Source organism: Rhipicephalus microplus, chromosome 2, assembly GCF_043290135.1.
Source record: "Rhipicephalus microplus isolate Deutch F79 chromosome 2, USDA_Rmic, whole genome shotgun sequence".
Taxonomy (NCBI): domain Eukaryota; kingdom Metazoa; phylum Arthropoda; class Arachnida; order Ixodida; family Ixodidae; genus Rhipicephalus; species Rhipicephalus microplus.
This window is the reverse complement of record NC_134701.1, coordinates 246,044,119-246,070,797: the sequence shown is the minus strand read 5'-3', so window position 1 is coordinate 246,070,797 and position 26,679 is coordinate 246,044,119. Positions and strand designations below refer to the sequence as shown.

The following is a 26,679-nucleotide window of genomic DNA, read 5'->3' as shown; positions in this document are numbered from 1 at the left end:
TGAAGACGCTTGCGCTCGGCTTTTTTGGCTCGCGTCTCATCGGTGTAACCCGCGCGCCGTCTGCATTCTTGAACGCGATCGGACGCATGCACGGACGGACGAATGGGCGAATGAACACACGGACGGATGGATGGATAGACGCTTCGCCTCACTAATACTCATTAACTTTGTGGATATGCTGTCAATTTTTTAGTCTAAGTTGATTTCTTTGTCTTTGAGCAATAAATACTGTATTAGAGGTAAAAGATTACAAATGACATATGATTTATTATCACTTGTTTTATTGGCTGTTGGTTTTATTAGGTTGTGTCTAAGAAACCAAACCCTTCATCAATTATTCTTCTGTCTTTGTACGTTTGGCAGTGTTACGCAACATGTTTCCGCTCAATGAATTCTCACTCTACCAAAATTTATGCAGATCCGCTCACAGGCAACCATCACACTTTAAATATGGATTTGCGTTGACTGTATGAATGTTAGTGCCAAGGTCACACTCGCGCACTCGCAACACGGACGCCTTCAAGCGCTAAGTCGTGGTTTTGATGCGCGGCAACCCCGGTACTTGGCAGAATGCCAGCGAGGGCGTGCGTTAAGATCTGTGGTTTTGGCGCATGCGGCCTTTCTTCACCACTAAATGGTCCATGCTCTTTTTTTTCTGACAACCAAGTCGGAAAAATCAGTTTGATATCCACAAGCCGTCAGCAAAAGATGTTTCTAAGGGTCTCGAACACATTTTTAGAACCAGTAGGACATTGACAAAGCTAGAAGGCAGCTTTTTTGTGTTGCTGTTGTATAAATTAAAGTTAAACAAAAAAGTTAGTTCAATTGGTCCTCCGACACGCCTGTATGTTCGCAAAGATGGCAAATAGAAGGGGAAAAAGGGGAAGGGGAATACGGACTTGGTGCGCGAGCCACTAAAGGGAGAAACTTAGTTGTACAACTTTCATTCCACGGCCGCCTCAAAATGGCCTCTAAGGCACTGCCAATGAAGAAAAAGAAGTGCTTCAGCATTATGAAAGTAGCTGAACCGTGAAAATGAGCTCCGTTTCTTTTTCGTGTTTCCTTTCTTTTTTTCCTCTCTTTCTTTTTTTCCTCTGTATAAGGAGCCTTGTCTCTGCTTTTAATCTGTGGAGCTCACGAGAGGAACCAGCGTCGTTGCAGTCCCGAGGCGGGCCGAGGGAGCCAGCCGCACAATTTAAGATGAGTGCGATCCCGGCAGCAGTCGATTGAGCCGGAAGCATGGGGAAAAGAAGGGCAGAAAGGCGCTAGTGCAGAATTAAGAAGTCAACTGGAACACTGCGAGCGGAAAGAAAGCTTCGAGGCGAGAGTGTAAACAAGTGCAAGAATCGATGACCGGCAGACGACGAAGACGACGACGACGACTGTGGAAGCAGACAGTGGGCGGAAAAGGAGCTCGGCATCCCAGAGCAGGAGGCCACGCCGAGAGGAAGGGTTCACTCTTCTTCTTTGCTCCCGGCTGAAGCGAGAGCCGGAGAGGTCCGAGCAATGGCGGCGGGGGTCTGCCATGCGCGTCTGGCTCCTGGACCCGGGGGGTCCCAACGATGGGGAAGGGGTGGCACGGGGAGCAAGGGGGTCCCGCTTCAGCCGGACGGGGGCGCGTCTGCGCAGCAGCGGGCGGCGCCAGCACTGCTCCTTGAGATCGATCGGCAAGCGCCTCCGAGAGGTCCGGCGCATGCGCCCAGCGAGGAAGAGGGCACGTGGCAAGCGAGGGTGAGGGACGTCGCGCCAGCGACGCTTCAGAAATCCTGCAGTGCCGGTATGCGACGGTCCAAGACCACCCGTCTGCGGGTGCTGCGGCCAGGGCCCTGCCAGAGACGAGCCGCAGGACTCTGAAGGGGAGTAGTAGCCCGCCCCAGTGAGAGAGCCCCCCGCAGGACTTGGCGCCTTAGGTTTCCCCCCTTTCCTTCTTTGTGTTTAGGATTCCTCTATCCCCAGATTTATCCCCCCGTTTGTTCGCTGGTTCAGCCGGGTGCTCCCGTTCGCCGCGGAAACTTACTTGCCTCCCGTGATCCTTCCTCCGCCGCCAGCACTCGGGCTCCATCTTCAGGCCATCCTCCGGGGCCTCGCTTCCCGCCGCTGCTCCTGCTGCTGCTTCTGCCGCTGCTTACTTCGGCTACTGCTGCTGGTGCTCAGTGCGCGCGCGTGCGTGGCCCGCTCTCTCCTGCCCTCCTAAGTTGCCTTCTGTTTGCGTTGTGTGCCCGTCACTGTCGGTCGTCCGTTCCCCAGTCCCGTAGGCTCGTCACCTGAGTGGCCGGTCCCGTCATCCGGCGGGCACGCGCATCGACCCCGTCTCTCGCCTGCGCCCCGCTTGGAAGCCCGAGAGCAGCTCACTCCCCGGTATCACCGCTTTCCGCTTGGGTTGGTATACCGTTGCGTTCCTTGTGTTTTAAGACTTGGTTTATGCGAGGCTCGGTATCGTCGCCTGAGTTGTTTTAGTCTTGCCTGTTGCACATTTGGTTATCCTTCCCCGCATTGCTGCCGCTCAACACCCGCACTGACAATCGCACCCTGACAGTTTCAACCAGATGCTTCTCTATTCACGTCTCTGTTGAGGCCCGCAGTAGTCAACCGTTAGCCGGTGCGCCACGGGGCTCTCTTGCTAACGAATCAGACGCGTTAGCGAACGCTAAGGACACTTGTTCGCGCCGGAACTTTTGATCACCGCCCACAGCAAGAACGTGCTCGGGAGCACGTTTGAAGCCGGGACTCGCAACGCCAGCGTCGTCAAACCGTGCGCCGCCGTGCCATGTGATCCTGTCCTTCTCCTGCTGTCGTCAGCAGCACGAGGCGTCACACCGCCGCTCGCTCGACGAAAGCAGCAAGCAGCGTGACCACGACGCAGGAGGACGCGCAAGAAGACGGCGGCGAGGACGACGGAGGCGGTGTGACCGACGACCAGCGAACAACTCGCGAGAGCGCCATGCCGCAGACCGGGGTCGCCTGAGGGGCCCTAGCCGCCGCAGGGCCCACGCCACGGACTAGGTGCGCACAGCGCCTCCCTCGAGCAAGCCGAACGTTCCGACCCGCGCAGTCGACGGAATTCGAAAACAAATTACCAGTCCACGAAGACAGAACGCCGCCGCGTCCATCCTCTTTCTAAGCTGCGCGACGTGCATCCAAGAGGAACAACTCTCGCAAGGCCTCGAGTCCCATCCTTAGTTCCTCTGGTGCGAATAAGAACCGTGACGCCGAGCAGGGCTCCCTCCGGAGTCGAGTCGCAGCACTCAAACGCACCCGCCTGGTCGGAGCCACTCGGAAGAAGAAAGAAAGCTGCGTACGGCATACATACACACACGCACCCATCTTTCGAACACCCTCCCCTTCTTCACCACTTTTTATCGCTTTGTTTTGAAGAAAGTGCACCTTCTCGCTGTCCCCCTACAGGAAGTGACCGGCGAGCGCCTTGCCATCGCCGACCACTTTCTCTTCTGAAATCCCCGTCTTCTTAACACCTCACCGTTTTCTCGAAGAATCCGAGTACTCACTGGCTTTCGTGCTTGCGACAAAGCAGAGACATCCCCCTCGCACTCGCAAGAAGAGAGAAGCCCAAGCTGAGCCGCAGATGTTTACGTCCAGCCCGGTCGCTGAAGGTGTCTTGACCGCCAAATCCTGCAAACCGCACGCTGAGCGCATTCTCTATCTGAGCATCCAGTGCAGCGCTCCCTAGAAAAAAAAAGCGCAGCCGCACGCGAGGGACCTTTCAACTTGAGCACGCGTCTCCAGAAGATTTTTCTTGCACAGCGAAAGTTTCACACGCAGGCTGACGGTAGTTTTGAGATGAGACAAGCGATGGCGTTCAGTTGCTGGTCCTTCGTTCTCTTCGTGGCCGTCGCTGTCACCAGTGCCGGTCGGGATAATGGTCCAGCCCCCCTGCAGCCGGGGTGAGTACCTCGCCATCTTCTCACTGCACGCATTTCTCACGTCATCAGTCCTGGACAAACTGAAGACTCATGGTATACGTACCAATATAAACAATGATTAACGATTGCACAAAATAGTACGTAAACTATGTCAATGAAAGTCTCACCTTTCGTGCATGCTTCGAACGTCACATTATCTTCGTGTCTTTCCATGACTGCTTGTGACAGACAAATGTTTAGTAAAGACAGGAAATCTCCTAATTAACGGTTGAAAAAGAGTGCATCGAAATTCTCTCTTTGAATGTAACAAATATTCATAACATAGCGTAACAGAAACATGAACTCCAAATAATGCCCTCAAATGCAACAGTATGCTGGGCCACTCTGAAGTACTTCCACTGAAATATTTCTGATCTAGGTTGGTATAGCATGACCTTTGAAAAAATAAATGGAAGTATTTTAGAGCAATAGTCACAGCACATTTAGGGTACTCACGTGAGATGAACTTGATGTCTTGAGGAAAGATTTCCTGACAGTATGTCTTACATATATAAAGTCACTAAATGTGTAAATGATAAAGTTAAATTATTACGACTAAGCAGTGTCTCGTGTTACCGCTCTGCCATTGTCAATTCTGCCTTTGCAATGATTCATCATGCGTTTGTGGAAACACTGTGGCATGAAGCAGCCCAGCACACGTGAAAGGTAAAACGCACATTTTAGCCAAAATATGTTTCTTATGCTGGCACGATAATAAAAATTCTAAGAATGCAATGAACTTGGGACAGACAAACTGACCATGAAATTGTTCATAAAATTTGTGGTTTATGGCAACAATAAAACATTAGCCTATGATTGCTCGAACCGTATAGGCAACTTGAGGCAACTATAATCACGACATATAAGCAACATGCACCCTAACAATGACGTTAATTGATGCACCCTCATTTGTTTGGCTGGTGCTGCCCAAAACACTTTACGTTTGTTGTTTAAATGACTGCAGCAGTGCCATAGTACCATGATTGCCGCAGACCGTCAATGCCATGCCGGCTACCATTTCCAGCAACTGTACTTGTCGCTCATGTAACTGTTTTTCCTTTCAGCGCGCATACTAAAAGATCTGTCCCTTTTTAGTTACATGATCGCGATTCCTAGCTCACTAACGTGTTTAACACGCATGGCATATTTGTTTGGTTAAAAATTTGTAGGTCCCAATACAAAATAATAAATTACTTGGTAACATTGTAACCTAAATTTCTGTGGGGATTTATTGGTTTCCTGTACAACAGTCAGCCTGGTTTCATCTCAATTATTTGTAAAGATGTGCTATACATGTACAAGTTCTTTCATTGATATGCCGTTATCAGTCGACAGCTGAAGTTTATTTTCGGCATGTTTGTGGCTGAGGAAAAAAGGACGTACATATTTACGTCAATACACGGTACAACATAAGTTAAATGGCTTATCATCTATAAGGATTTCTCAGTCGTTCATCTTACGGGAACACTTTCGATAGAATATTCATGGCGTTTAAAGCTCACGCCTAGAATGTGTAAAACAAAGTTGCTGCGTTTATGCAACACTTCATGCGCTCCGAATCTTCTTTGAAATTCGGAGTTCAGCGAAGTTCCACTTGGAGCAGCACGAGGGCGCCAGGAGCTGTGCATACGGCTAAGCGCCGCTTCAGCTCCCGTCGACTACTCTTACAGCAGCCCTAGTCACAGCCGTAGGCTTTTCAAAAGCCTATTTCAAAGATTTTTGTATTCACATGAAGGAAGCGCAGTATACGATATTTTCAATGAAAGGTGGGCACACGATACCTATTTTCAGACCTATTCAAGGTGCCAGCTTACGCTAGAATAGAAAACTAGGTGTAAATTCGCTCAGTTGTGAGAAAAAAAAACATTTCCTGTCTCCGTCTTTTCCTAGCGGCAATCACGATATTTAAAACACTCCTCCCAGCCTGACCAGCACCACTTGGAGATTTGATGAAGGAAGGTGATTACCAGGGTTAGTTTCTTATTTTTTTCTTGGCAGAGCCTTAATGGAAATCAGAAGATAATGATGCCAAGGAAGTCAAGGCATACGTTATTTGTACTGTTTTAAATGTTTTGCAAGATTAAATAAGTGTGACCGTAAGTGTACTTCAGCGTAATTGCGATGTAGATTTTAAAAAAGGGAAGGGGGCGAAAGGTTGCAGTTTCCGTCCCTGTAAGTGTCAGTTTCCCTGTTTTCCCGCTGTTCTTTCTTCCCATCTCTATTCCAATTGCTACAATACAGTTGGAGCTGTAAAATTAACGGCCCCTGTTAGCAGTAATCGACGGACCCTAAAAACAAACCTCCAAAATTCTTGTTTTTCATTCATTCTTAGCAACTTCAGGCATTCAGGTACTACGTGAAGGTCAGCTTTCCACTAGTTAAACAATCACATCCTACGCGACATCGGCTGTCGAAGAAAAGTGAGTTCCACTCTCACCGCTATGGTTGCGAGTGGCACTGACTAACACTCCGAGGTCTGTATGAACGTAGATATTCAATAAAAGTGTTCGAGGAAATGAGCACCGCCGTATGTCACATGACAGGAGCATCGGGCATATAACTGGATGGTTCAAGGTTAAATACAGTACAGTTAACGACCCCTATACCTTTCTTGACACGTTTGTTGAAGAGTGAACATAGGTCAAGTGATAAGCGGTCCGAGTCAGAGCAATCACAACGGTCCTCGTCTTCGTCTCTTATCTGGCACTGCTGTTTGCGCCCTATTCATCTTAAGCTTCATTATCTGCTCGCTTTTGTTACTTGTATATTAACCGATTTGGCCTGAACAACTGCAATACATGGGTTTAGAACACTGCGTGTATCGCCTGGAATTGTTGGGCAAAAGTCAAATGCTTCCTTAATTGCAAAGTGCAGTGTCTCTGTGAAATGTCGGTGTATCTTACAGTTCATTTCCTAACCGCTTGTATTGTTTTATATTCATTATGAATATCGTAAGTGTGGCAACATTACCTTAAACCTCCTTGTGTCCATGCTCTATTGCATAACGGTAAACTTTTCGAATTGTCTGAGACTACCAAATGTGGAAAGGCATGAGATCCCAAGGGTAAATATGGTCGTCCGCATTAATGCACAATAGTGACTGCGCCTCACTGCGTTGGGCAGGGAACAAATGCGTCCGAAAATGGCAATAACGTGACTCGACGTCTCGGTTAACATGAAATATGCTTAACTCTAAAGTTGCTCCAACCAAATCCGTTCATCTTATACCGGCTAGTACACGCTGATGCGGCATTATGTAGCACACTAGTGACACACTAGCTCACACTATTCATCTTCATTCACGTGTGACGAAATCACCGATTCACAAGCTCCTCTCAGCAGCCTCTCAGCACTATCATAGTGACCAAATATTATCCGCAGTGGCTAATGCAACAAATGATCCTAAACAATTAACGGCAAGAGAGATGTTCTGAGAAAAGCAATATATTTGCTTGATAGATCGTGGTTCTGCCATTGGCACTGACTTGACAGCATGCGTCGTGGAGGAGTAACGGTCAGTCCCAAAGGTGCAGCACAATTACGATAGTTATAGCGCAAGAACAAAACGACGACACAGAGAAAGAAAGGCACGAAAGACACGAGCGCTCGTCTTTTTTGTCTCTGTGTCGTCGTTTTATTCTCGTGCTATAACTATCGTCATGCCATACCAACTAGCCCAAGCTGCCACACTTCTAAGTGCAGCACAATGTTCCTGTTTTCGTAGGCAGACGACACTGTAGTCATATTTTTTAGAAAAAAAAGCACATGCGCGCTTTTGAAATGTTAGCAGGTGCCTTTTCATGTTTTGATGCTGTCTTTGCTCATTCTTCGTTGCGTGCAGGTAGGAACATATGCTTGTCTAAAGTCCGGCTTTTCTTAATATTTGGAGTTTGAATGTTAGCCTTGTATTGCTTTACGAGACATATAGTAAATGTAAAGCAGATATCTGCTGAGCGACGAAATTTTGAACAGGGACAATATATATATATATATATATATATATATATATATATATATATATATATATATATATATATATATATATATATATATATATATATATATATATATATATATATATATATATATATATATATATATATATATAAGGGAAAGAAGTGTATACCTAAGGGCTCGTTTTTCCGTGTTTTAACACAATATTAATGAGATCTAACAGACAGTAATGCAAAGGAATGTACAAGAGAATAACGCGTTCGAGCATCGAACGCGTTATTCGTAGGTCGTAGATTCGATTCCTGCTCACGGCTGGTTATTTTTTCACCCACTTTTCTTTCTTATTTACTTCCCATTGGTTCTAATAACTTCCCCTGTACATACCTTGGCATTACTGTCTGTTAGATCTCATCAATATTGTGTCAAAACACGGAAAAACGAGCCCTTAGGTATACACTTGTATCCCTCATATATATATATATATATATATATATATATATATATATATATATATATATTATGTGTGTATGTGTGTGTGTGTGTGTTCAGCGTCGTACTAAATCGGCGCAACAATAATGTAAGGATACCTGCGACTCACCCGCTTACAACTTATCGACTAAATAATTCTGATCCAGCTCTATGCTCCGATAAAGGATCTGCCTGGAGACCCGTCATCTCGCTCAGAGATGGGTTGTCGTACCGCTAAGTCTTCTACTGCAAAATGGTTTACTAAGCTTATCACGCCTGTGAAACCAAACCTAGCTTCGCCTCTTTCTAACGGCAATCGTGATGTTTAAAATGCTGTTTTCAGTATCAGCCAACTTGACCTAAACAACTGCATTACGGGGAACGACTACTTAGTATATTACATATATAGTCTTGCAGAGTTTAGTGATACCACAGTGATAAGAAGTTGTACTGCCAAGCTCAAGTGCCCCTGTTTGATTTTAGCAATGGTATGATCAGTCACATCTATCTATCTATATATCTATCTATCTATCTATCTATCTATCTATCTATCTATCTATCTATCTATCTATCTATTCATCTATCTATCTATCTATCTGTCTATCTATCTATTGTTACGCCACGTATGTGCCGGACGAAGAAGGAAAAAGAAGCAAGGGGTGTGGAAGAAGAAGATCATCATCATCTGCCTGCGCCGATACGGCTCGTCCCTCGAACCGTGTATCAATAAACCCCCAGACGCCTACTGAGGTCGTAACAGAGTGGTGGAAGGTGCTGGGTATAGGAACCAACGACGGGACCGCTACCCCTCGGATTTCGCCGGAGTCGTCGCCTCGCCGGCCTGCCTCCTTCTTTGGCCATCATGCCTGACGAAACAGAAGCTCGGGAACCAGTCCCCAGCAGTTCTTGGCCGTATCACAGAGAGCCACGAACCTTCTCCGGGAGGGCCAATGACGACGTGGACTCATGGCTCAAACATTTCAAGCGAGTAAGCAACTGCAACAAATGGGATGCTGCCTCCCAACTGTCACGCGTTGTTTTCTACCTCACTGATGTTGCCCTCGTTTGGTATGAGAACCATGAAGATATTCTGACAACATGGGAACGCTTTGTTGAAGAAATCAAGAAGTGTTTCGGCAACTCAGCTGCAAAAAAGAAGCTTGCCGAGCAGAGTCTTGCACAGAGGGCCCAGCTATCCGGTGAGACCTGCACCGTGTATACTGAAGAGATTTTGAGGCTGTGTAGGGAAGTCGATTCCAGCATGTCGGAAGAGGACAAGGTGGGGCATTTGCTGAAGGGAATTGCAGAAGATGTTTACAACTTCCTTATTAGCAGGGAAAGCCTGACTTCAGTGTCTGACGTTGTACGGCACTGCCGCACGTTTGAAACCCTGAAGCAGCGCAGAATAGCGCCTAAGTTTGGTCGTCTGGCAAATGTCACCTCAGTAGCCAGCATAGAAGCGGCCTCAACTGGTGACCTTTCGGCAACCATCCGCCAAATTGTTCGGGAAGAGTTACTCAGACATGGCGAAATGACACGTGAACGGGCAGCTGCCACGTCTCCATCCTATTTCCCGCAGGACACCACTGCCCCACAGCTTACAGTTTATGAACATCCATCCGTCAACGCAACGGAGGTTGCAGGGCCTCGGCGTATTCAGCAGTCAAGTCCGGTTTTTTACGAGCGATCACAGTACCCTCAACGTTTCCGTTCCGTACGCCCATACCACCCACCGACAACTGATTTCATTGAATCTCGGGCTTACGCGAACGCTCGCAGACGTGAACACTTCGAAGAACGGCGACGACCTCGTCCTGCGCCTGTGTGCTACAACTGTGGTCTGACTGGTCACATATCGAGGTATTGCGATCGTTCGCGCATACCACGCTATGATCAGTGGACAAGCTTGACCGATAAACCTGCTGTCCCACCTTTTCAAGGACACTGGCCCACCGACTCAAGACCCGGCAGCAGCTTCTGGCACGGACACTGGCGCAACAACTCCCCTGCCTCTGATCGAAGTGTGACGCCACCTCCTGCGCCTCGATCCCACCGGTCTCCATCGCCACGGCGCCGCCCATCGTCACCACATCAGGAAAACTAAACAGTGCGGCCGATGGGGGTGAGGTCGCTGGTGACTTGCTGCAAAACGAAATACCCCCGTCTGTGTTGATGTTCAAGAACAAGGTAGAAGTTTTTGTTGATGGTGTGTGTACGATGGCTTTGGTGGATACTGGTGCTACAGTTTCGATTATGAGTGCTGCTTTTAAACACCGTTTAGGACAAAAGGTGATGTTTTTGTGGGAGAAGGCAACAACATTCTGTGGCGTTGGTGGTAACTCGCTGTGTCCCATTGGTGTCTGTACAGCAGAAGTGTGCTTGGGTGATCAAGTGTTTGTCACAGAGTTTACGATTCTTCCAAGGAGCACACACGACATAATCCTGGGGATTGACTTCCTTCGAATGTGTGGCGCCACTGTTGATTGTAGAAATGGAGAGGTGTACATATGTGATGCTGCCCCTGGAGAACTATTAGAGAATTCAGACAGGGAGCACGGTGCGCTCCGGGTCAGTGAAGATAGCATTGTGCCGGCATTCTCTGCAGTCTGTGTTCCTGTATACTCTTCACGCATTGAAAACAGTGACAGTGCGTTCGACGCATTAGTGGAGCCCTTTCATCTCAGTTGCATTAAGAAGAACACATTGGTGCCGCATTGCATAGTGTCACTCGTTCAAGGACGCACAGGACTATGGGCGGTAAACTGTTCAGCTGAGTCGGTGGTTCTACCAGGAGGACTGAAGCTTGCCAAGTTCAAAACATACTCACCGATGGCAGTGGCTGCCCTCAGTGATGCTCCAGGTGGGGCCTCAGCCAATACTTCTACGGCCGATTCAAAACTTTTACCTATGATCGACAAGTCACTTACTACTGACAAACGCCGCATGCTTCTGGACGTTTTGTCGAAATACGTGGCGATTTTCGATTTTTCCCATGACCATGCGCCCTCGATTCCCGCGTCTCGGATTCTCCACAGGATAAACACGGGAACAGCACAGCCCATCCGCCAGAAACCCTACCGAGTGTCGCCGTCTGAGCGCAAGATAATTGATGAACAAGTGCGTGATATGCTGCAGAAGGGTGTCATTCGAGAATCATCGAGTCCTTGGGCGGCTCCCGTGATTCTAGTCAAAAAGAAGGATGGTACCTGGAGATTCTGTGTGGACTATCGCCGTCTAAACTCCGTCACAAAGAGAGATGTCTACCCTCTCCCACGCATTGATGACGCTCTAGACTGCCTCCATTCAGCATCCTACTTTTCGTCCATAGACTTACGCTCAGGCTATTGGCAAATACCTGTGCATTCAATGGACAAAGAAAAGACGGCTTTCGTTACTCCGGATGGACTATATGAATTTAACGTGATGCCTTTTGGTCTATGTAACGCGCCCGCTACATTTGAAAGATTCATGGACACCATTCTGCGCGGCCTGAAGTGGAACATCTGTATGTGTTATCTTGACGACGTTGTTATCTTCGGGCGTACATTCAGTGAACATAACGAAAGGGTAGAGCTGGTTTTGAAATGTATTCGAAATGCTGGCTTGGTTCTTAATGCAAAGAAGTGTCATTTCGGAGCTCGACAAACACTGGTGCTGGGACATCTCGTCAACAAGGATGGCATCAGGCCCGACCCGAATAAGACGGCGGCTGTTAGAGCTTTTAAACCACCTGGCTCAGTGAAGGAGCTTCGGAGCTTCTTGGGCCTCTGCTCTTACTTTCGCCGATTTATTCCCGCCTTTGCAGAAGTTGCCTTTCCACTGACCTGTCTTCTCCGCCAAGGTGCTAGTTTTGAATGGACTCCTGATTGTGAAACTTCTTTCAACCAACTGAAGTTCTTGCTCACGTCGCAGCCTATCCTGCGGCACTTCGATCCTTCTGCGGCGACTGAAGTTCACACCGACGCAAGCGGCATTGGCATAGGTGCAGTCCTCATACAGCGATGTAATCAAGTGGAACACGTAATCGCATATGCCAGTCGTACTTTAAGTAAGCCGGAACGCAATTACACTGTGACCGAACAAGAATGCCTTGCACTCGTCTTCGCTGTGCAGCGATTCCGCTCATACCTATACGGTCGTCCTTTCCAAGTAGTTACGGATCATCATTCTTTGTGCTGGCTTATCAACCTTCGGGATCCGTCAGGCCGTCTAGCACGCTGGGCCCTCCGGCTGCAAGAGTACAACTTCACGGTATCGTACAAGAGCGGCAGGAAACACGCGGACGCAGACTGCCTTTCAAGGATGCCAGTTGATGCTACAGTTTGCGACGCTGACGATTTCGATCATCTGATTGCGTCCGTAGCACCAGCGTTCCCGGATAAGGCCACCTTTGAAACTGAGCAGCGGAAGGACGTGAGTTTGAATCCGTTATTCGTGATCGCACAAGCATCCACTCCGGAAAGCCGCTTTTGCGTCCGTGATGGTCTACTGTACAAGAAATCCATCTCCGGCACCGGTTCCCGCTTCCTGCTGGTGGTTCCAGAGGCACTACGGTCATCTGTTTTGTACGCCATGCATGATGACGCCACTTCAGGTCACCTCGGAACGACGCGCACTCTTCATCGTACCCAGGAACGCTTCTACTGGCCACGTATGCGCCAGTCAGTTGAGTTGTACGTGGCCAGTTGTGCGCAATGCCAGGCGCACAAATCTCTCTCAGCAGCTCCGGCCGGACATCTACAACCTGTGACGCCTCCCAGTTCTCCGTTCGAACAAATTGGCATTGACCTGGTGGGCCCTTTTCCGCGTTCATCGAAAGGCAACAGATGGATTGTGGTATGTGCTGACCATCTTACTCGGTACTGCGAGACTGCTGCCCTGCCATCCGCGACTGCTGGTCAAGTGTCGTCCTTCCTTCTCCATTCTATCATACTGCGTCATGGGCCCCCTCGCGTCATCATAAGTGACCGTGGACGTCAATTCACGGCAGACGTTGTCGAACAACTTCTCCGTATGTGTGGCTCAGAGCTCAGACACTCGACGCCTTATCACCCGCAGACGAATGGTCTCGTCGAGCGAACAATTCGAACACTGGTGAATATGCTTTCTATGTACGTTGCTTCGAACCACAAGAACTGGGACGATGTCTTGCCGTTCGTCACATACGCGTTTAATACTTCCCAACATGAGACCACCGGCTACAGCCCGTTCTTCCTCCTCTATGTTCGACCCCCCCGTTATACTCTGGATACAATATTTTCCTTCTCTGATCGGGACCAATCAGAAATCTCCCTAGCAGAAACTCTTTGTCTCGCCGAAGAAGCTCGTCGTCTTGCTCGTTTACGTACAATAGCCTCGCAAGACAGATCGAAAGTTCGTTATGACAGCAAGCACCGGCAGGCCACATATATTCCGGGAGATCTCGTGTTGGTGTGGAAGCCTTTACGCAAACGTGGCTTGTGCCAAAAACTGCTCGCGCACTACATCGGACCTTTTGTTATCCTTGACCGCCTGAGCGCAGTCGACTACCGCATCGCACGTCTTACAGCTAGCGGGAGACGTTCCAGAAAGACAGAGGTCACGCATGTCGCTCGCCTGAAGCCTTTCAGTCAACGCGACACTGCATGAAACGCGCGGCGCGCTTTGTCTGCGAGGGGGGAAATGTTACGCCACGTATGTGCCGGACGAAGAAGGAAAAAGAAGCAAGGGGTGTGGAAGAAGAAGATCATCATCATCTGCCTGCGCCGATACGGCTCGTCCCTCGAACCGTGTATCAATAAACCCCCAGACGCCTACTGAGGTCGTAACACTATCTATCTATCTGTCTATCTATCTATCTTTTTATATATTTTTAGCCAACCCCTCGAGCATGTTAGAGATATTTAGTTCATTGTAGGGCACATAGAAGAATATAAAAACTCTCGATTGATTGATAATTAGGGTTTTGCGTTCAAAAACCACCCTATGTATATGAGAGATACCGTAGTCGAGGGCTCTAGAAATTTTGAGCACTTGGGGTTCTTTGAAGCGCGCCCAAATCTGAGCACACGGGCCTACAACATTTCCGCCTCCATCGGAAATGCAGGTGCCGCAGCCGGGATTTGAACCCGCGACCTGCGGGTCAGCAGCCGAGTACCTTAGCCACTAGACTACCGCGGCAGGGCAATATGAAAACGCGACGGAGTATGTTTGCTTAATTGATTATTGAGAAAGCACTGGCAGGAATGAATCGGAAAAAGAGCGACGTGTGGGAAGCGGGGAGCTTCAATGGCAGCGATCCGTGCTCTCAAGGAATCAAAACTGCCAAGAGTAAAAGAAGGTGAAGGCTTGAGCCGATAAACAGGTGTTCTGTTTCAGCTGCAGGGGCACAACGGGGCTCCAGGTTATAAATAGCGTGTTTATGGCGAGAGCCGGGCTGCTGTAACTGGATGCGCACGCGGGTCGACTCAATGTTGGGCATACGCTATGCCGCTCGCCTTCTCCGAACGTCGGCGCTGCATACGGGTAGCAATGAGTTGCAATTAGGAGGCGTGTAAACTAATATACCACGCGTGCGCGAAGCCCCATTCGGTGCACATCCACCGTCAGCGAATATTCTATACCTTTCAAAGCAGGGACACTAGCCGAAGCATGCGGAAAGACACCTACGTGACAAAAGACACCCGTGTTGTTATGCTTGTTTTCCCACAAGCCTCCTCACAGCGGAACCTTCTTTTCGCTGGCTGTCGATGATAATGAAGCCGCCTTTTATCTGTCCACCAAACGTTTGCAACTTTGTTTGTCCATAGTTTTGTGTTCGACAGAATCGTATTTTCCGGGAGCTGAGGCACCGACTGCATGACTTATAGTGAGTGAAACTAAGGCGAGCCTCTGAAGTTGACTTTCCTGGATAATAAAGTAGCCTTGTTGACGTTTTTGCTCCGTACAGAACGTAGTTCCTCGTTCTTACTTTTTTTCCAGCTTTTCCATATCGCTGATGTGTCTCAAAATGATAAACACGATACTTTGATGCAGGCTTTGAGCTCCGAGGAGGCTGTAGCCGGATTAAACATAATAACATAAATTCAACTTTTTTTAAAAAGCAGTCTTTTTACTGTCTATGAAACTTTCAAGTCCGACCATTATTGTTATGAATGCCGAGTGGTTGCCCACAAAGCTTCTCTCAAGATTTTTGACAGTATTGTTTATTCCACTTTTACTTTACACATTTTTTTCTTCAAATTTAAACAAAAGTGAATTCTGTAACCTGCGATCCCTCTGTCGAACATATATTCTAACTAAAATACGCCTAGAAAAAAAACAGTCAAGTTGAAAGTTGGAAATATGCAAACATGCAAACATATACGTCCAACATGTGTAGAATTGGACAAAAATTTCAAGACACTCATTTTAGGTAGAGTATAAAAGTTTCGAATTTTAATTATTCAATCTATGGTATTCTCATTATTTTTTCGCGCTGCATTTTACAAGGCAAGACTTCCTCACTCTGCCTTGAAGGTGAAATTCATTTTCAGCTGTCGTTTTCTCACACACTGAGACGACCAACTCTAGCGTCTTTCCTCCCTTTGTTAACGATAGTGTACATATAATCGTGATCATCAGTACCATAGGGCATGTATTTGACTGAGCAGTAGTGAAAATGAGCTAAGGCAGTGCGTAAAGGTACTGTGTTCACTTGTTAGTATGTCAGAAGAGCTTGTAATATTAGTATAACTTTCCCTTATATCTTCCAACAGAAGATCACGAATGCCAAAACGGATGACACACAGACGATATGTTTCAGTTAGAATTACGCTTCAAGTGTTCTAAAGCTCATCGGTATTTTCACAAACGAAACACAATGAGGAGGCGCAACTTTGCATCATTATTGCTAAAAGCAATATTTGTCCAAGAATTCACTCACTTCTTTCTGTCTTTGTTTAAAACGGTTTCTACTTTGATTAACACATGTTAGTGACGGCTGGTATGCAGTGACGTTGTGCATAACGCCTTCTGGGATGTAACGAATGTTTATTTGTGGAATGAAATGAAAAAAACTTTATTTAATGTATATTTTGTGTTAACAATTCAGTTTTCCAAAAACAGGCTCTCAGAAAACATCGATAATAAATATGACTGTATGAAGAAATTTCAAAAGACATCGAACTCCTCAGTGAACGATAATGAAGTCAAGTCGAGCTGTATAAGACTTTTCACTTCAGTACCCTTTTATTCTGATTCTTAGATTCACGTCTCTCAATGTTGATCAATAAACTCTGACAATTATTACTTTTAACTGTAATGCTTCTTCAAGCTTGTTGTTATGTGTCGGGACCACAAATTGACATATTCACGAACCAGCGCGCACTTTCTTCGTCCTCTTCTACGTCTTGATCTTCTTCATTGTCTGCTCGTGTCCCATAACACATGCACCGATTTGTCCAGCGTATAGGAGGGGGAAAGCACAAAGCCGAGGGCATGTAAGAGAGTGAAGAGGAAGGTAAAGAAAGAAAGAAGAAAAGAACAAACAGACAGAAAGAAATAAAAAATAATTTTGGCCAGAAGACACTTCTCACGAGGCGATGGGATTCGAGTCTGCGTACTCACAATTTGAAGGCGAGTGTCTCAGCTGCTCAGCTCTCCAGTCACGCTGACGTTTGGCCTTGCATGGTATTGCATATACAGCAACGTGGTAGGAAAAAGGGGTTGTAGATAAGGAGAAGGTAAATGTCAAGTAAGCACAAATAAAGTACGAAAATAAAGCAGAGCACATCAAGAATGAAAAAGAAGGGAATAACGACGAATATAGAAAAGAAAGAAATAGATGAAGAGTGTATCTAATAAAGATGAGAAAAAAATAGATATAGCGATTTATATAAAGATAAGAAATAAAAAAGCAAACAAGGGGGAATATAGAGGAAGTGAGTCAAGGATAGGAAAGAAATAGAAAAAATGTTGAACATAGAAAAAATACAGAGTAATAAATAAATAAACAGAAAAGCAGCAACACAAGATAGAGCAGATAAAAACAAGGGAGGCAGAATTAAAGGTAAAAGTAGAAGCAAGCCGTGACACTCTGCTATATTGGAAAATACAGAGAAATAGCTAAATATGTTGTCCGGCAGGAAGTCAATGTCCCGTACTGTGCCAAGTTTACTGCGACATAGCGCTGACTGTCGCATTTTTTTCTATATCTATGTTGATATTGTTTAATTGGCAATACTCACAAAACACGTATTCATCATCATCATCATCATCATCATCATCATCATCATCATCAGCCTGACTACGTCCACTGCAGGACAAAGGCCTCTCCCATGTTCCGCCAGTTAACCCGGTCCTGTGCTTGCTGCTGCCAATTTATACCCGCAAACTTCTTAATCTCATCTGCCCACCTAACCTTCTGTCTCCCTCTAACCCGCTTCCCTTCTCTGGGAATCCAGTCAGTTACCCTTAATGACCAGCGGTTATCCTGTCTACGCGCTACATGCCCTGCCCATGTCCATTTCTTCTTCTTGACAAGGAGAGCAGAAAGGTGGGTCTTAAAATTAATCTGCAGAAAACGAAAGTAATGTACAACAACCTCGGCAAGGAGCAGCGCTTCGAGATAGGTAATAGTGCACTTGAAGTTGTGAAAGACTATGTCTACTTAGGGCAGGTAATAACCGCAGAGCCAAACCACGAGATTGAAGTAACTAGAAGAATAAGAATGGGGTGGAGCACATTCGGCAAGCACTCTCAAATTATGACAGGTAGTTTGCCACTATCCCTCAAGAGGAAGGTATATAACAGCTGTATCTTGCCGGTACTTAGCTACGGAGCAGAAACCTGGAGACTTACAAAGAGGGTTCAGCTTAAATTGAGGACGACGCAGCGAGCAATGGAAAGAAAACACGTATTCACGTAACAGTAAAGCCCAACGAATGCCGGCTCAACTGTTAATATCAGTGGATTTATGTAGTATATCACTTCAAAACTACGTTTATAAACAAAAACAAATAAAGAACTCTGAGATCAACTGTTCCGTGCCGGATGCCTACATAAATTTTAGCGTTTATTAGTTATCGTTTCTAAATACTCTGCGGAAGCCATCCATAAATCATCATGGACGTATTAAGTATATGACAAAAGAATAACCTACTAAGCTACATATTTCTCTGAATTCGAGCTAAGGTTCAATAGCAACTGCCTTAACAGGTCAACAAAACTTAACTTGGCGATGAATAAGTGTAGCCGGTTTTTTTTTCTCTACTATAAATGAACTTGCAAATAAAAGAAAATGATTTGAGCTTGCTATGGCCGAAACGTTGGCAAAAGCATTTTCATCTTCAGCAGTGTGTACTACCTGCAGATTCCTCCCCAGAAATTACCCGAACTTGTTAGATCTCCCCTTTGAATCGTATATATATATATATATATATATATATATATATATATATATATATATATATATATATATATATATATATATATATATATATATATATATATATATATATATATATATATATATATACAGATTTTTTTTCGCAATATACTTGTTGTCTGCCTCGAGGAGGAAGCCACATAATGAAACTCACATGACATGCGACCATTTTCGAAATTTATTCTAATCCTTAATAAACTCAGATTTTGTATAAAAGTAGGCTATTTCCTTTTTGTATTTCTAATACCTCAATGTTCTGAAGGTTTACCTGAATTCGCAGAAGGTTGTTACACTTTTTGTAAAGCGTGCACCACTGTGAGCACTTCTGCATTAGGTGAAGCCCCCTTGCCAAAAATAGTGCAGAAGTTAGATTTTTTTTTTTTTTTTTGCAATAACCTCATAGTTTTATTGAGCTCGTTTCGCCGAAGCTTCAGCATCGGTTCCAGTATCGGCTTCTGTGTTGTTGAATTTCATTGAAAAGTCATCATCGTGTTTATGACTGAGAAATCAAGAATAAGACAAATCAAACAAATATCAAACACTTTCTGTTCGCAGAAATAATCGAAAGCTGGCTGTCTGCGGAACAAGATGGTGTTCTATCACTGTGCAACGCAATTTCTTGAAACTTCTTGAGTTACTTAACACTTTATGAATGAAAGGAGTCTTCTTCACTTATGTAACATTGGGTGACAGACTTCTGGAGTCGCACAAGGCTTCAAAACATGTAAAATGCTCAGTGAGTGGGTGATTTCAGTGTCTCCACCCATTACTATGTGTCCGGCCAAACAAGTTCACGCGGCACCATATGACCAGCAGTGGGCAGTTGACCAATCCGCAGCAAAGAACTACATCATGGTGGACTATTTGTGACTAGACGTCCAGTAGACGTTCTAAGATAGTTTGAAAGAGCCGATGTTACACGCACAGACGTTTCCTGCCGCATGATTCAAGGGTGTACGCGCGGGTCACAATTATGCTATCACATACTACTCTTGAAGGCGAAGCCATAGGTCGGCAAACTGAGTCGTGAGTTGAATCATCCAAACTCGTTGAAACTTGGATCAAGCAGTGAGGCTGACCACCGTATTCTAGAACGTCCCTTCACTCAACGCTTCACCTTCTTTTGAGAAGTCCGACGGAAGCGCCATCTCTAGGCTTGGCAAGTCACTGCATATCAACAATAATATGCTGCGATTCTTGAGTAGCGCAGCGTCATTTTTAGCCGAGAGGCGGCGCAGTGCTAAACTCTGTCAAGTGAAAGGTGGAAGTCGAGTAGAGGAACGTTTGTGAATACGGGGGTTGGTGTCAGCGAGTCCGGGTGAGTTTGAGTCCGACTGAGTCGGGTTGAGAAAATTTTCGGTGGGTCTCAGTTGAAGTGAGCTCTAATTTCAAATTATATTACTTGAGTCGGTCTGAGTGAGCTACAATTTCTTCCGACATAAGGGCGAAGATCAAGCGTCCTCCAAATTTTTGTTGCTGAAACCTTTTTTTATATTAAATCTCACATTCTAAAATCAAAATACTTGGCTCAGTAGAAAACATACCGATTAGGGCATAAGTTTCAAGTATACTCTCTGAATATTTCCCGAACATCTCCACGAGTGTGCGAGAAGATGCCTAGTTACTGAATGGGACATAGCAAGTTTCTTGTTGATATATTGACTTTCTTCTTACTCGGCTGTACTTTACCACGTTATCAGAATCACCCTATTATCCAAAAAAGTTGTCAACATGAGTAAGTATTCACGTGTAACGAACTTTGTAATGAAGTCAGCCTAAAGTACGCCACCGCATTGGTATAGTTTGTATGTTTATATTTACGGGGAAGTCAACTAACGAAAAGAATGGAACAATTTGTTTCTTTGCATGTTCTTATAATGTCAAGACTAGCCGAAATTCCCAAGTAGAAAGTAAGTAGAACTCACCAGCACGGCTTTCTCATTGAAAACACTAGGAACGCTGCGTGGTGAATTTGTACATTAAATGTAAATAAATGACTTGTTCCGAAGGTACTTACAGGCCCTTATAGATTGATGCCAACACAATACTTTTCACATTCGTAACAGATAAAACACTTAAGGCAGAAACGAGAATTTTGAAATCCAGTTAAGAACGATGTAATATTGGTTTGTAACCCACAAAATAGCAATACTATCCCGAGTCTTATTCACTGCTCCAAAATTAGGCCATGGCCCGTACATAGAACACAATATCTAGTTTATAACCACCTTCTTTGAAAGCTTTCAATCATTTAGCCCGTTTATTTTGTACAATTTGGCCGTGTCAACCACTCGCATAGCGTACGGTACAATCAGAGCAGATTTGAATTGCACACAAAAGCTCAATATTTTAATCATCGACCGAAAATTCGACAGGTAATAATGGCACATGCAGTTACATGTAATGAGTTTTTCTGACCGACGGCAGATTCATTGCCTAAGGTAGATTGCCACTTACCGGTCTGCCAGCGTCAAGCAGTTATTAGACGTAAACCACTAAGTATGGTGTAGTCGCGCAGGTCCCACATTCTCTTGCCATGGTTTTTCGACTCGACTAATTTGACTAAAAGTGAAACCTGCTAATTATGAATTAAAATGAACATCTTTCGTTTCGTCACCTGAGTATAATTATAACATTAACGATGCAACACTCAATACTGTGTCCGTCCTATTGTTATTGTGTAACGGCAATAATGCTTCAACAAAACGAAGATGTCTTGGCACGAAAGCTCAAAGCTCTCAACGAAGGCAGACAATGAGACTGTTGATGTATGTGCGCTTATTAGCTATTCTTGAGAAGCTGCTAGCATCAGGTAATAAATCAACCCGTTCCTACTACTTTCCCGCTCCTCACGGCCAATGATCATGAATGATTAAGCGTGGTGGGTACGTGATTGCTGGCACTACTGAAACTTGTCTAATTAAATTGGATCGAGATAAATGATCACAGGGCGGGGTGCTGCAGTCGCAGAAGGAGAGGCGTAACGCCGTCTAGCGGTAACGAATGCCCAAGTCGCGGCTCGTCCGTCTTGAGCCCTCGTAAAAATGAGGCCGGCGTCTTGGCACGACCAGCCGGCCCGCAGCATGAGTCGTAAACTGAAGTCGTCTGGCAACTACGTGCCCCGACGACGCTGCCTTCCTAGGCCAAGGTGCTCGGCACTGAAGAATTCCATGCAGGCGTAATCAAGGATTTTTGTTTACGACTGCCGGAGCAACGTTAGCCGAAGTCACGGAATTACGCTTCGCTTTACGCGCTGTTGTTGTTTGTGTATCTTTCTTTTTGTTGTTGTTCGTCTTGGCGACCTAAATGTCTCGCTTGTTGCGCTACGCTCTATTTTTCTAAGGGCTCAAAGTTGAGGTGTCGCAATTTTTTTTTCTTTGCCGTACCCTGACATCTTTTTCTGGAGAAAGTTGTGGTCCAAGTCTGGAATGACTTGTACGTCTTTTTTTTTGGGGGGGGGGGGGGGGGTAAAAAGCGTACACAGTTTGCCGGGTCTAGTAGACTGAAATCTAGGCCAAGATTTTCCCAAGTAAAAGACCGACTCCGTTAGTACTAATGATAGCTTTATATTATCGTTTGTTTTACCTGTTCAGAGTGCAAGGGCTACTTAGCAAAAAAGACGTTAGCATTTGGGAGAGCAGTTCAGTAACGAACGGGCCTTCTCCGGGATTAATTCTTCGTTTTACTACTGTTGCTAGCGTTTTCTAGAGCAAAGCGTCCTCAGAAAGTTGGTCTTTAGGAACACTAGGAAACTTAACTCTCATCAAGACAGGTTGATATCAGTAATACTTCACACTAAAGTGCCTATGCTATTGATCAATGTTCTTTCCTTCACACATGCAAAAATAATGACTTGATGAGTAGGTAACGACTTATGTACAGCTATGTCTTAATCAACTTCCCCTCCTCTTTCCTATCTTTTCTTATCAGAGATAGATAAAGATATTTAAGACTAGTTGATTCACAAAATAAACTGAGCCCCGCCGCGGTAGTCTAGTGGCGAAGGAACTCGGCTGCTGACCCGCAGGTCGCGGGTTCGGATCCCGGCTTCGGCGGCTGCATTTCCGATGGAGGCGGAAATGTTGTAGGTCCGTGTGCTCAGAGTTGGGTGCCCGATAAAGAACCCCATGTGGTCGCAATTTCCGGAGCCCTCCACTACGGCGTCTCTCATAATCATATGGTGGTTCTGGGACGTTAAACCCTGCATATCAATCAATCAACGAACTAAACTGAGGTTCCACTGAAATGGCTGCCGTCACACTACCCAAAAAAAATTATCACCCTGAAACCATCAGTATTCCCGGCGCTTAAGAAATAGCGACAGTATTAACAAATTTCTTGGCTAATAAACAACAATAAATTGCGTGTTGACCGTGAGAGAAGAGCGCACGTAGGCGTATTTCTGCGTGTGATGCGCTATAAGCTACCAAAGGTGAACGCGTTGGGCCCACGTCAGCTCATGCGGCTGAGAAACGTCACCTTTCGTCATTACCGACTGCAATATGTCATACGTAAAGGGCACTAAAGAGAAAAGTAATTCTTTCGCGTATTATTCAAGGTAAATTTTCGCCATGCCGAAAACAATACTCATACCACGACACCACGCTTTGTAAGTAAGTAAACGCACGCAAAGAAAAATGTGCGTGAGGAACCCGCACTAGACACCATGACGTCACAAATTTTGACGGCGTCTACTCTACTCTACGTAGCTCGTGATAAAAAAACAACGAAGTACATTTTCCGCTGTGGGTGTCGTAGACCTAACATAATGAGTTTCAGAAAATTTCATTGAGCCCATGAAGTGAAAGTATGAAAATACACTCTGAGAGTCGTGACGAGACGCGCGGAAATTCTGGCGCCATATCTCAAAATGAAACTTCAACTTTCATTTTCTCCGCTAATAACAAAACCAAAAGAAACTTGTGGTATTAACGGTTCCAGAGTAGGGTTTATCAAACCAAACCAAGGCACTATTTCGCATTAGTGTCTCTTTCAAGCGCCACGAAGCTTTCTCGCGACAAGTATGTTTAAATAATATCAATTACAAGAAGAGGGATAACCTAGTTAAAGGCATGATTCTAGTCAGTGACAGGCGTATGAGACTAAGTATTATCAATATCAGGATGTACGCAGCTTAAGTTTATTTGATGTATGTTCTTTAACTTGTTCGACTAAAATAAAAGCACACGGACAAACGGCCGTCGGCGTGAACAGAACGCGCAGTCTTAGTATTACTGGCGCACCACATTGTCATTTGCCTGACAAGGGCTGATGCTAGTCCATTCACAGTTTACGGGTATTTTTACACGCTGATGCAGATTAACGTGGTCAGCACGCAGAACAATAGGCGTACATTGGTGCTGGCATATATAATAAACAAACAAATGAAATGAACTAAAATGTATGAAATAAATAACGAAGTAAAAAACAAATAAAAATGACGCACATTGACACGAGACGTAATCTCACGACGTCCTACACAAACACCACCTCTGAACTTCGAATCATTATATTTAAAACGTGAAATTTCGATGAAGTCCTCGAGCACATAATTGGGAAATCTGCGATCAGGCATTTTTCCAGTTCCGAAAAAAAATTTTTACTCTTCATTGTTTTTTGGATGTATTGACGGCAGCGAAGGACAGCGTTTGCCGCTGTCTCACCGCGAAAATACTCTTGACAAACACCAAAAAATCTGCTGTTATGAGCAACAACGAGAAAGTGTGAGGACGACGTGGAGGCATGGTGGAGACACGTTCGATTCTTCTCCTGTTTTCATTATGAGCGGGCGAAGCCGAATCAGCAGTTTACGGATAAGCAAAATTGGAATTCGTGAAAGTCATTTTGGCTTCCTTGCACTTAGGCAGGTTCTCTTACAGCTTGCGTAGTCAATCGAAAATTGTTACGACAGACCCTTGAATCACTGATACAGATACACTGTAGAAATGATTAAGAGACGTCATCGTATATTTATGCTGCCATTTCTCTTGTCGTCGGGAATAATGTTGTTTATTATAGAATCAATCATACCGCATGTTCTCTTTCGTTACTGAATATTGCGTGTTCATCAGCTCAGAAGCTGTTGTTAAGGAAATAAAGCAACAAAAAAAGCAGGTAGCAGAAGTTCACACTGATACCTTGAACTTCGCCTTTAAGAGATGTACTACATACTTGTGCAGCACAAATAGCAACCACCGGATCTCCTTTTTTGTCACAATTTAGTAACGGTTCATCTTTGCGTGCATTTTCATTTTGTTTGATATGCACGACATTCTGGCTTCATTGAAAACAAAGAAATAATAACTCTGCAACGTATTTGGGCTTGCAGACTCCTGCAGTGTGCAACCATGTTTGGCTCGGAGATACATTTTATTTGATTGACTTGTATGTTTGGACAGCTGTAACAACTACAATATTTAGGAAAATAATAAAGTAAGAAATATAAATGTTATAAAGCAGCAATCGCCAACTCTATCAACATAACTGTACACTGACTTTCGCTTAGCACGCTTAGATAGTAGTACCTTGAGCATTTCCTTAACTACTAACGATGAAACAACTGCCAATGAGTTCCTTTTCTCCATACAGCTGAATGTTTCTGTTTTTCAGTTTATAGCTCGATGCGATACCTATTTTAGACAGGAATATTATTGTAAACATAGTTTGAGAATCAACAATTATGCCGGGAACAAAACAGTCAGTTAAAGCAAATGAGCTTAGGCGGAGCGTACTTGTAAATTCCAAAACAAAAAGAAGAAAACTGCTTGATAGTCCAACGCTGCTAAATGGTACAGCTATTCATATCTTGAAGCACCTCTAACGGCTGGACGTTGTTAAAATCTCATTTGGCTTGGAGACAGCGTTCGTCAATCTCAAAGCCACTCAGCTTTATTGACTCCTTGTACCGAATGACCTGCCCGAGTGCTTCCGACAATCGATTGGCTGCTTAACAGGCAACGCGTATTACATTCCTGTCAGGAAATTAGATTATTGAGCAACGCACTCACGGCGAGGATGGCTGGTAAGCGAACCTGCGCGCATGCGAAACACCCGGGATCTTGAAAAACACTCTGCGTTTTAGCGTTATGAAGTCTTGCTGCAAGGGAGTAATGCCCAGCACGCTCGTGGTTCATGCTTCTAAACGAATCTTAATTAAATGTCTTTTTTTGTGTGTGCGCTTTGCTAGCAGCGATTTATCGCGGAGTTGTCTTTCTATTTTCGCAATCGTGACTCAAAGTGTGGCACCAAAGCGGTGTACACGGTCAGATTTTCTGAAGTTGTCAGTGAAACTTGGAAAGCTTAATAACATCCTCCCGGGTTGCAAATACTCTAATTCGTTTAATAAAATACTGCAAGGTTTAGAAACGGAATGGCCAAGAGTGTGGTAATGAAACGCGTCTGACTGCAGATGTACGAAAATAATCACTTTGGGACTTAATCCTTGTTAGAGCCCTTGTGTGTTTGGAAGTAAGGCCCTTGTATTAGCTTTTTATCCTAATTTATAGCGACCAATAATTCTTCGTGTAATGAAACTGAATGAAACCATATTTCTATTCGCATCCGGTAAAACTTCACTCTATAGTACGAAAGCATCGTGTTCTTTCGGCTATTGGAAGGTTTCTTGTTTTCTTCTCCTCTTTCTAATGTGTGGTGGTTGTGGTGGTAGTGCTTAGATGAAAGAAAAGTCACCAAATTTTTGCCGCCCTTGAGGGAGCATGGCGCAGCGTCGGATTTGTAATGTATGAAGCGTTCATAATAGCTTGCTCGCTTGCTTCACTCACTTACTCAGAAAAATGTGCTGCGCGACGAATGCTCTGCACATTTGCGAGCCTTACGACAGCAGCCTGCATACAAATAGCACGAAGCGCAAAGTACCACCAGCACCCATTCTCCCCATACTCGTTTCCTTGCCCGTAACGGTAGAAGGTCAGG

General features: G+C 45.1%; 1 protein-coding gene across 5 annotated transcripts in view; it reads left to right on the top strand.

Moving 5' to 3' along the window:
* The first annotated feature begins 1,764 nt into the window (after positions 1-1,764).
* The window catches only part of Rdl (Resistant to dieldrin), a 252,567-nt gene continuing 227,652 nt past the window's right edge, over positions 1,765-26,679 (top strand). For all 5 annotated transcript variants that reach the window (XM_075878459.1, XM_075878453.1, XM_075878445.1 and 2 more), the window contains exon 1: positions 1,765-3,902. In XM_075878459.1, the coding sequence (XP_075734574.1) occupies positions 3,799-3,902 (104 nt within the window). In that variant the 5' untranslated portion in view covers positions 1,765-3,798. The remainder of the gene's footprint in view (positions 3,903-26,679) is intronic.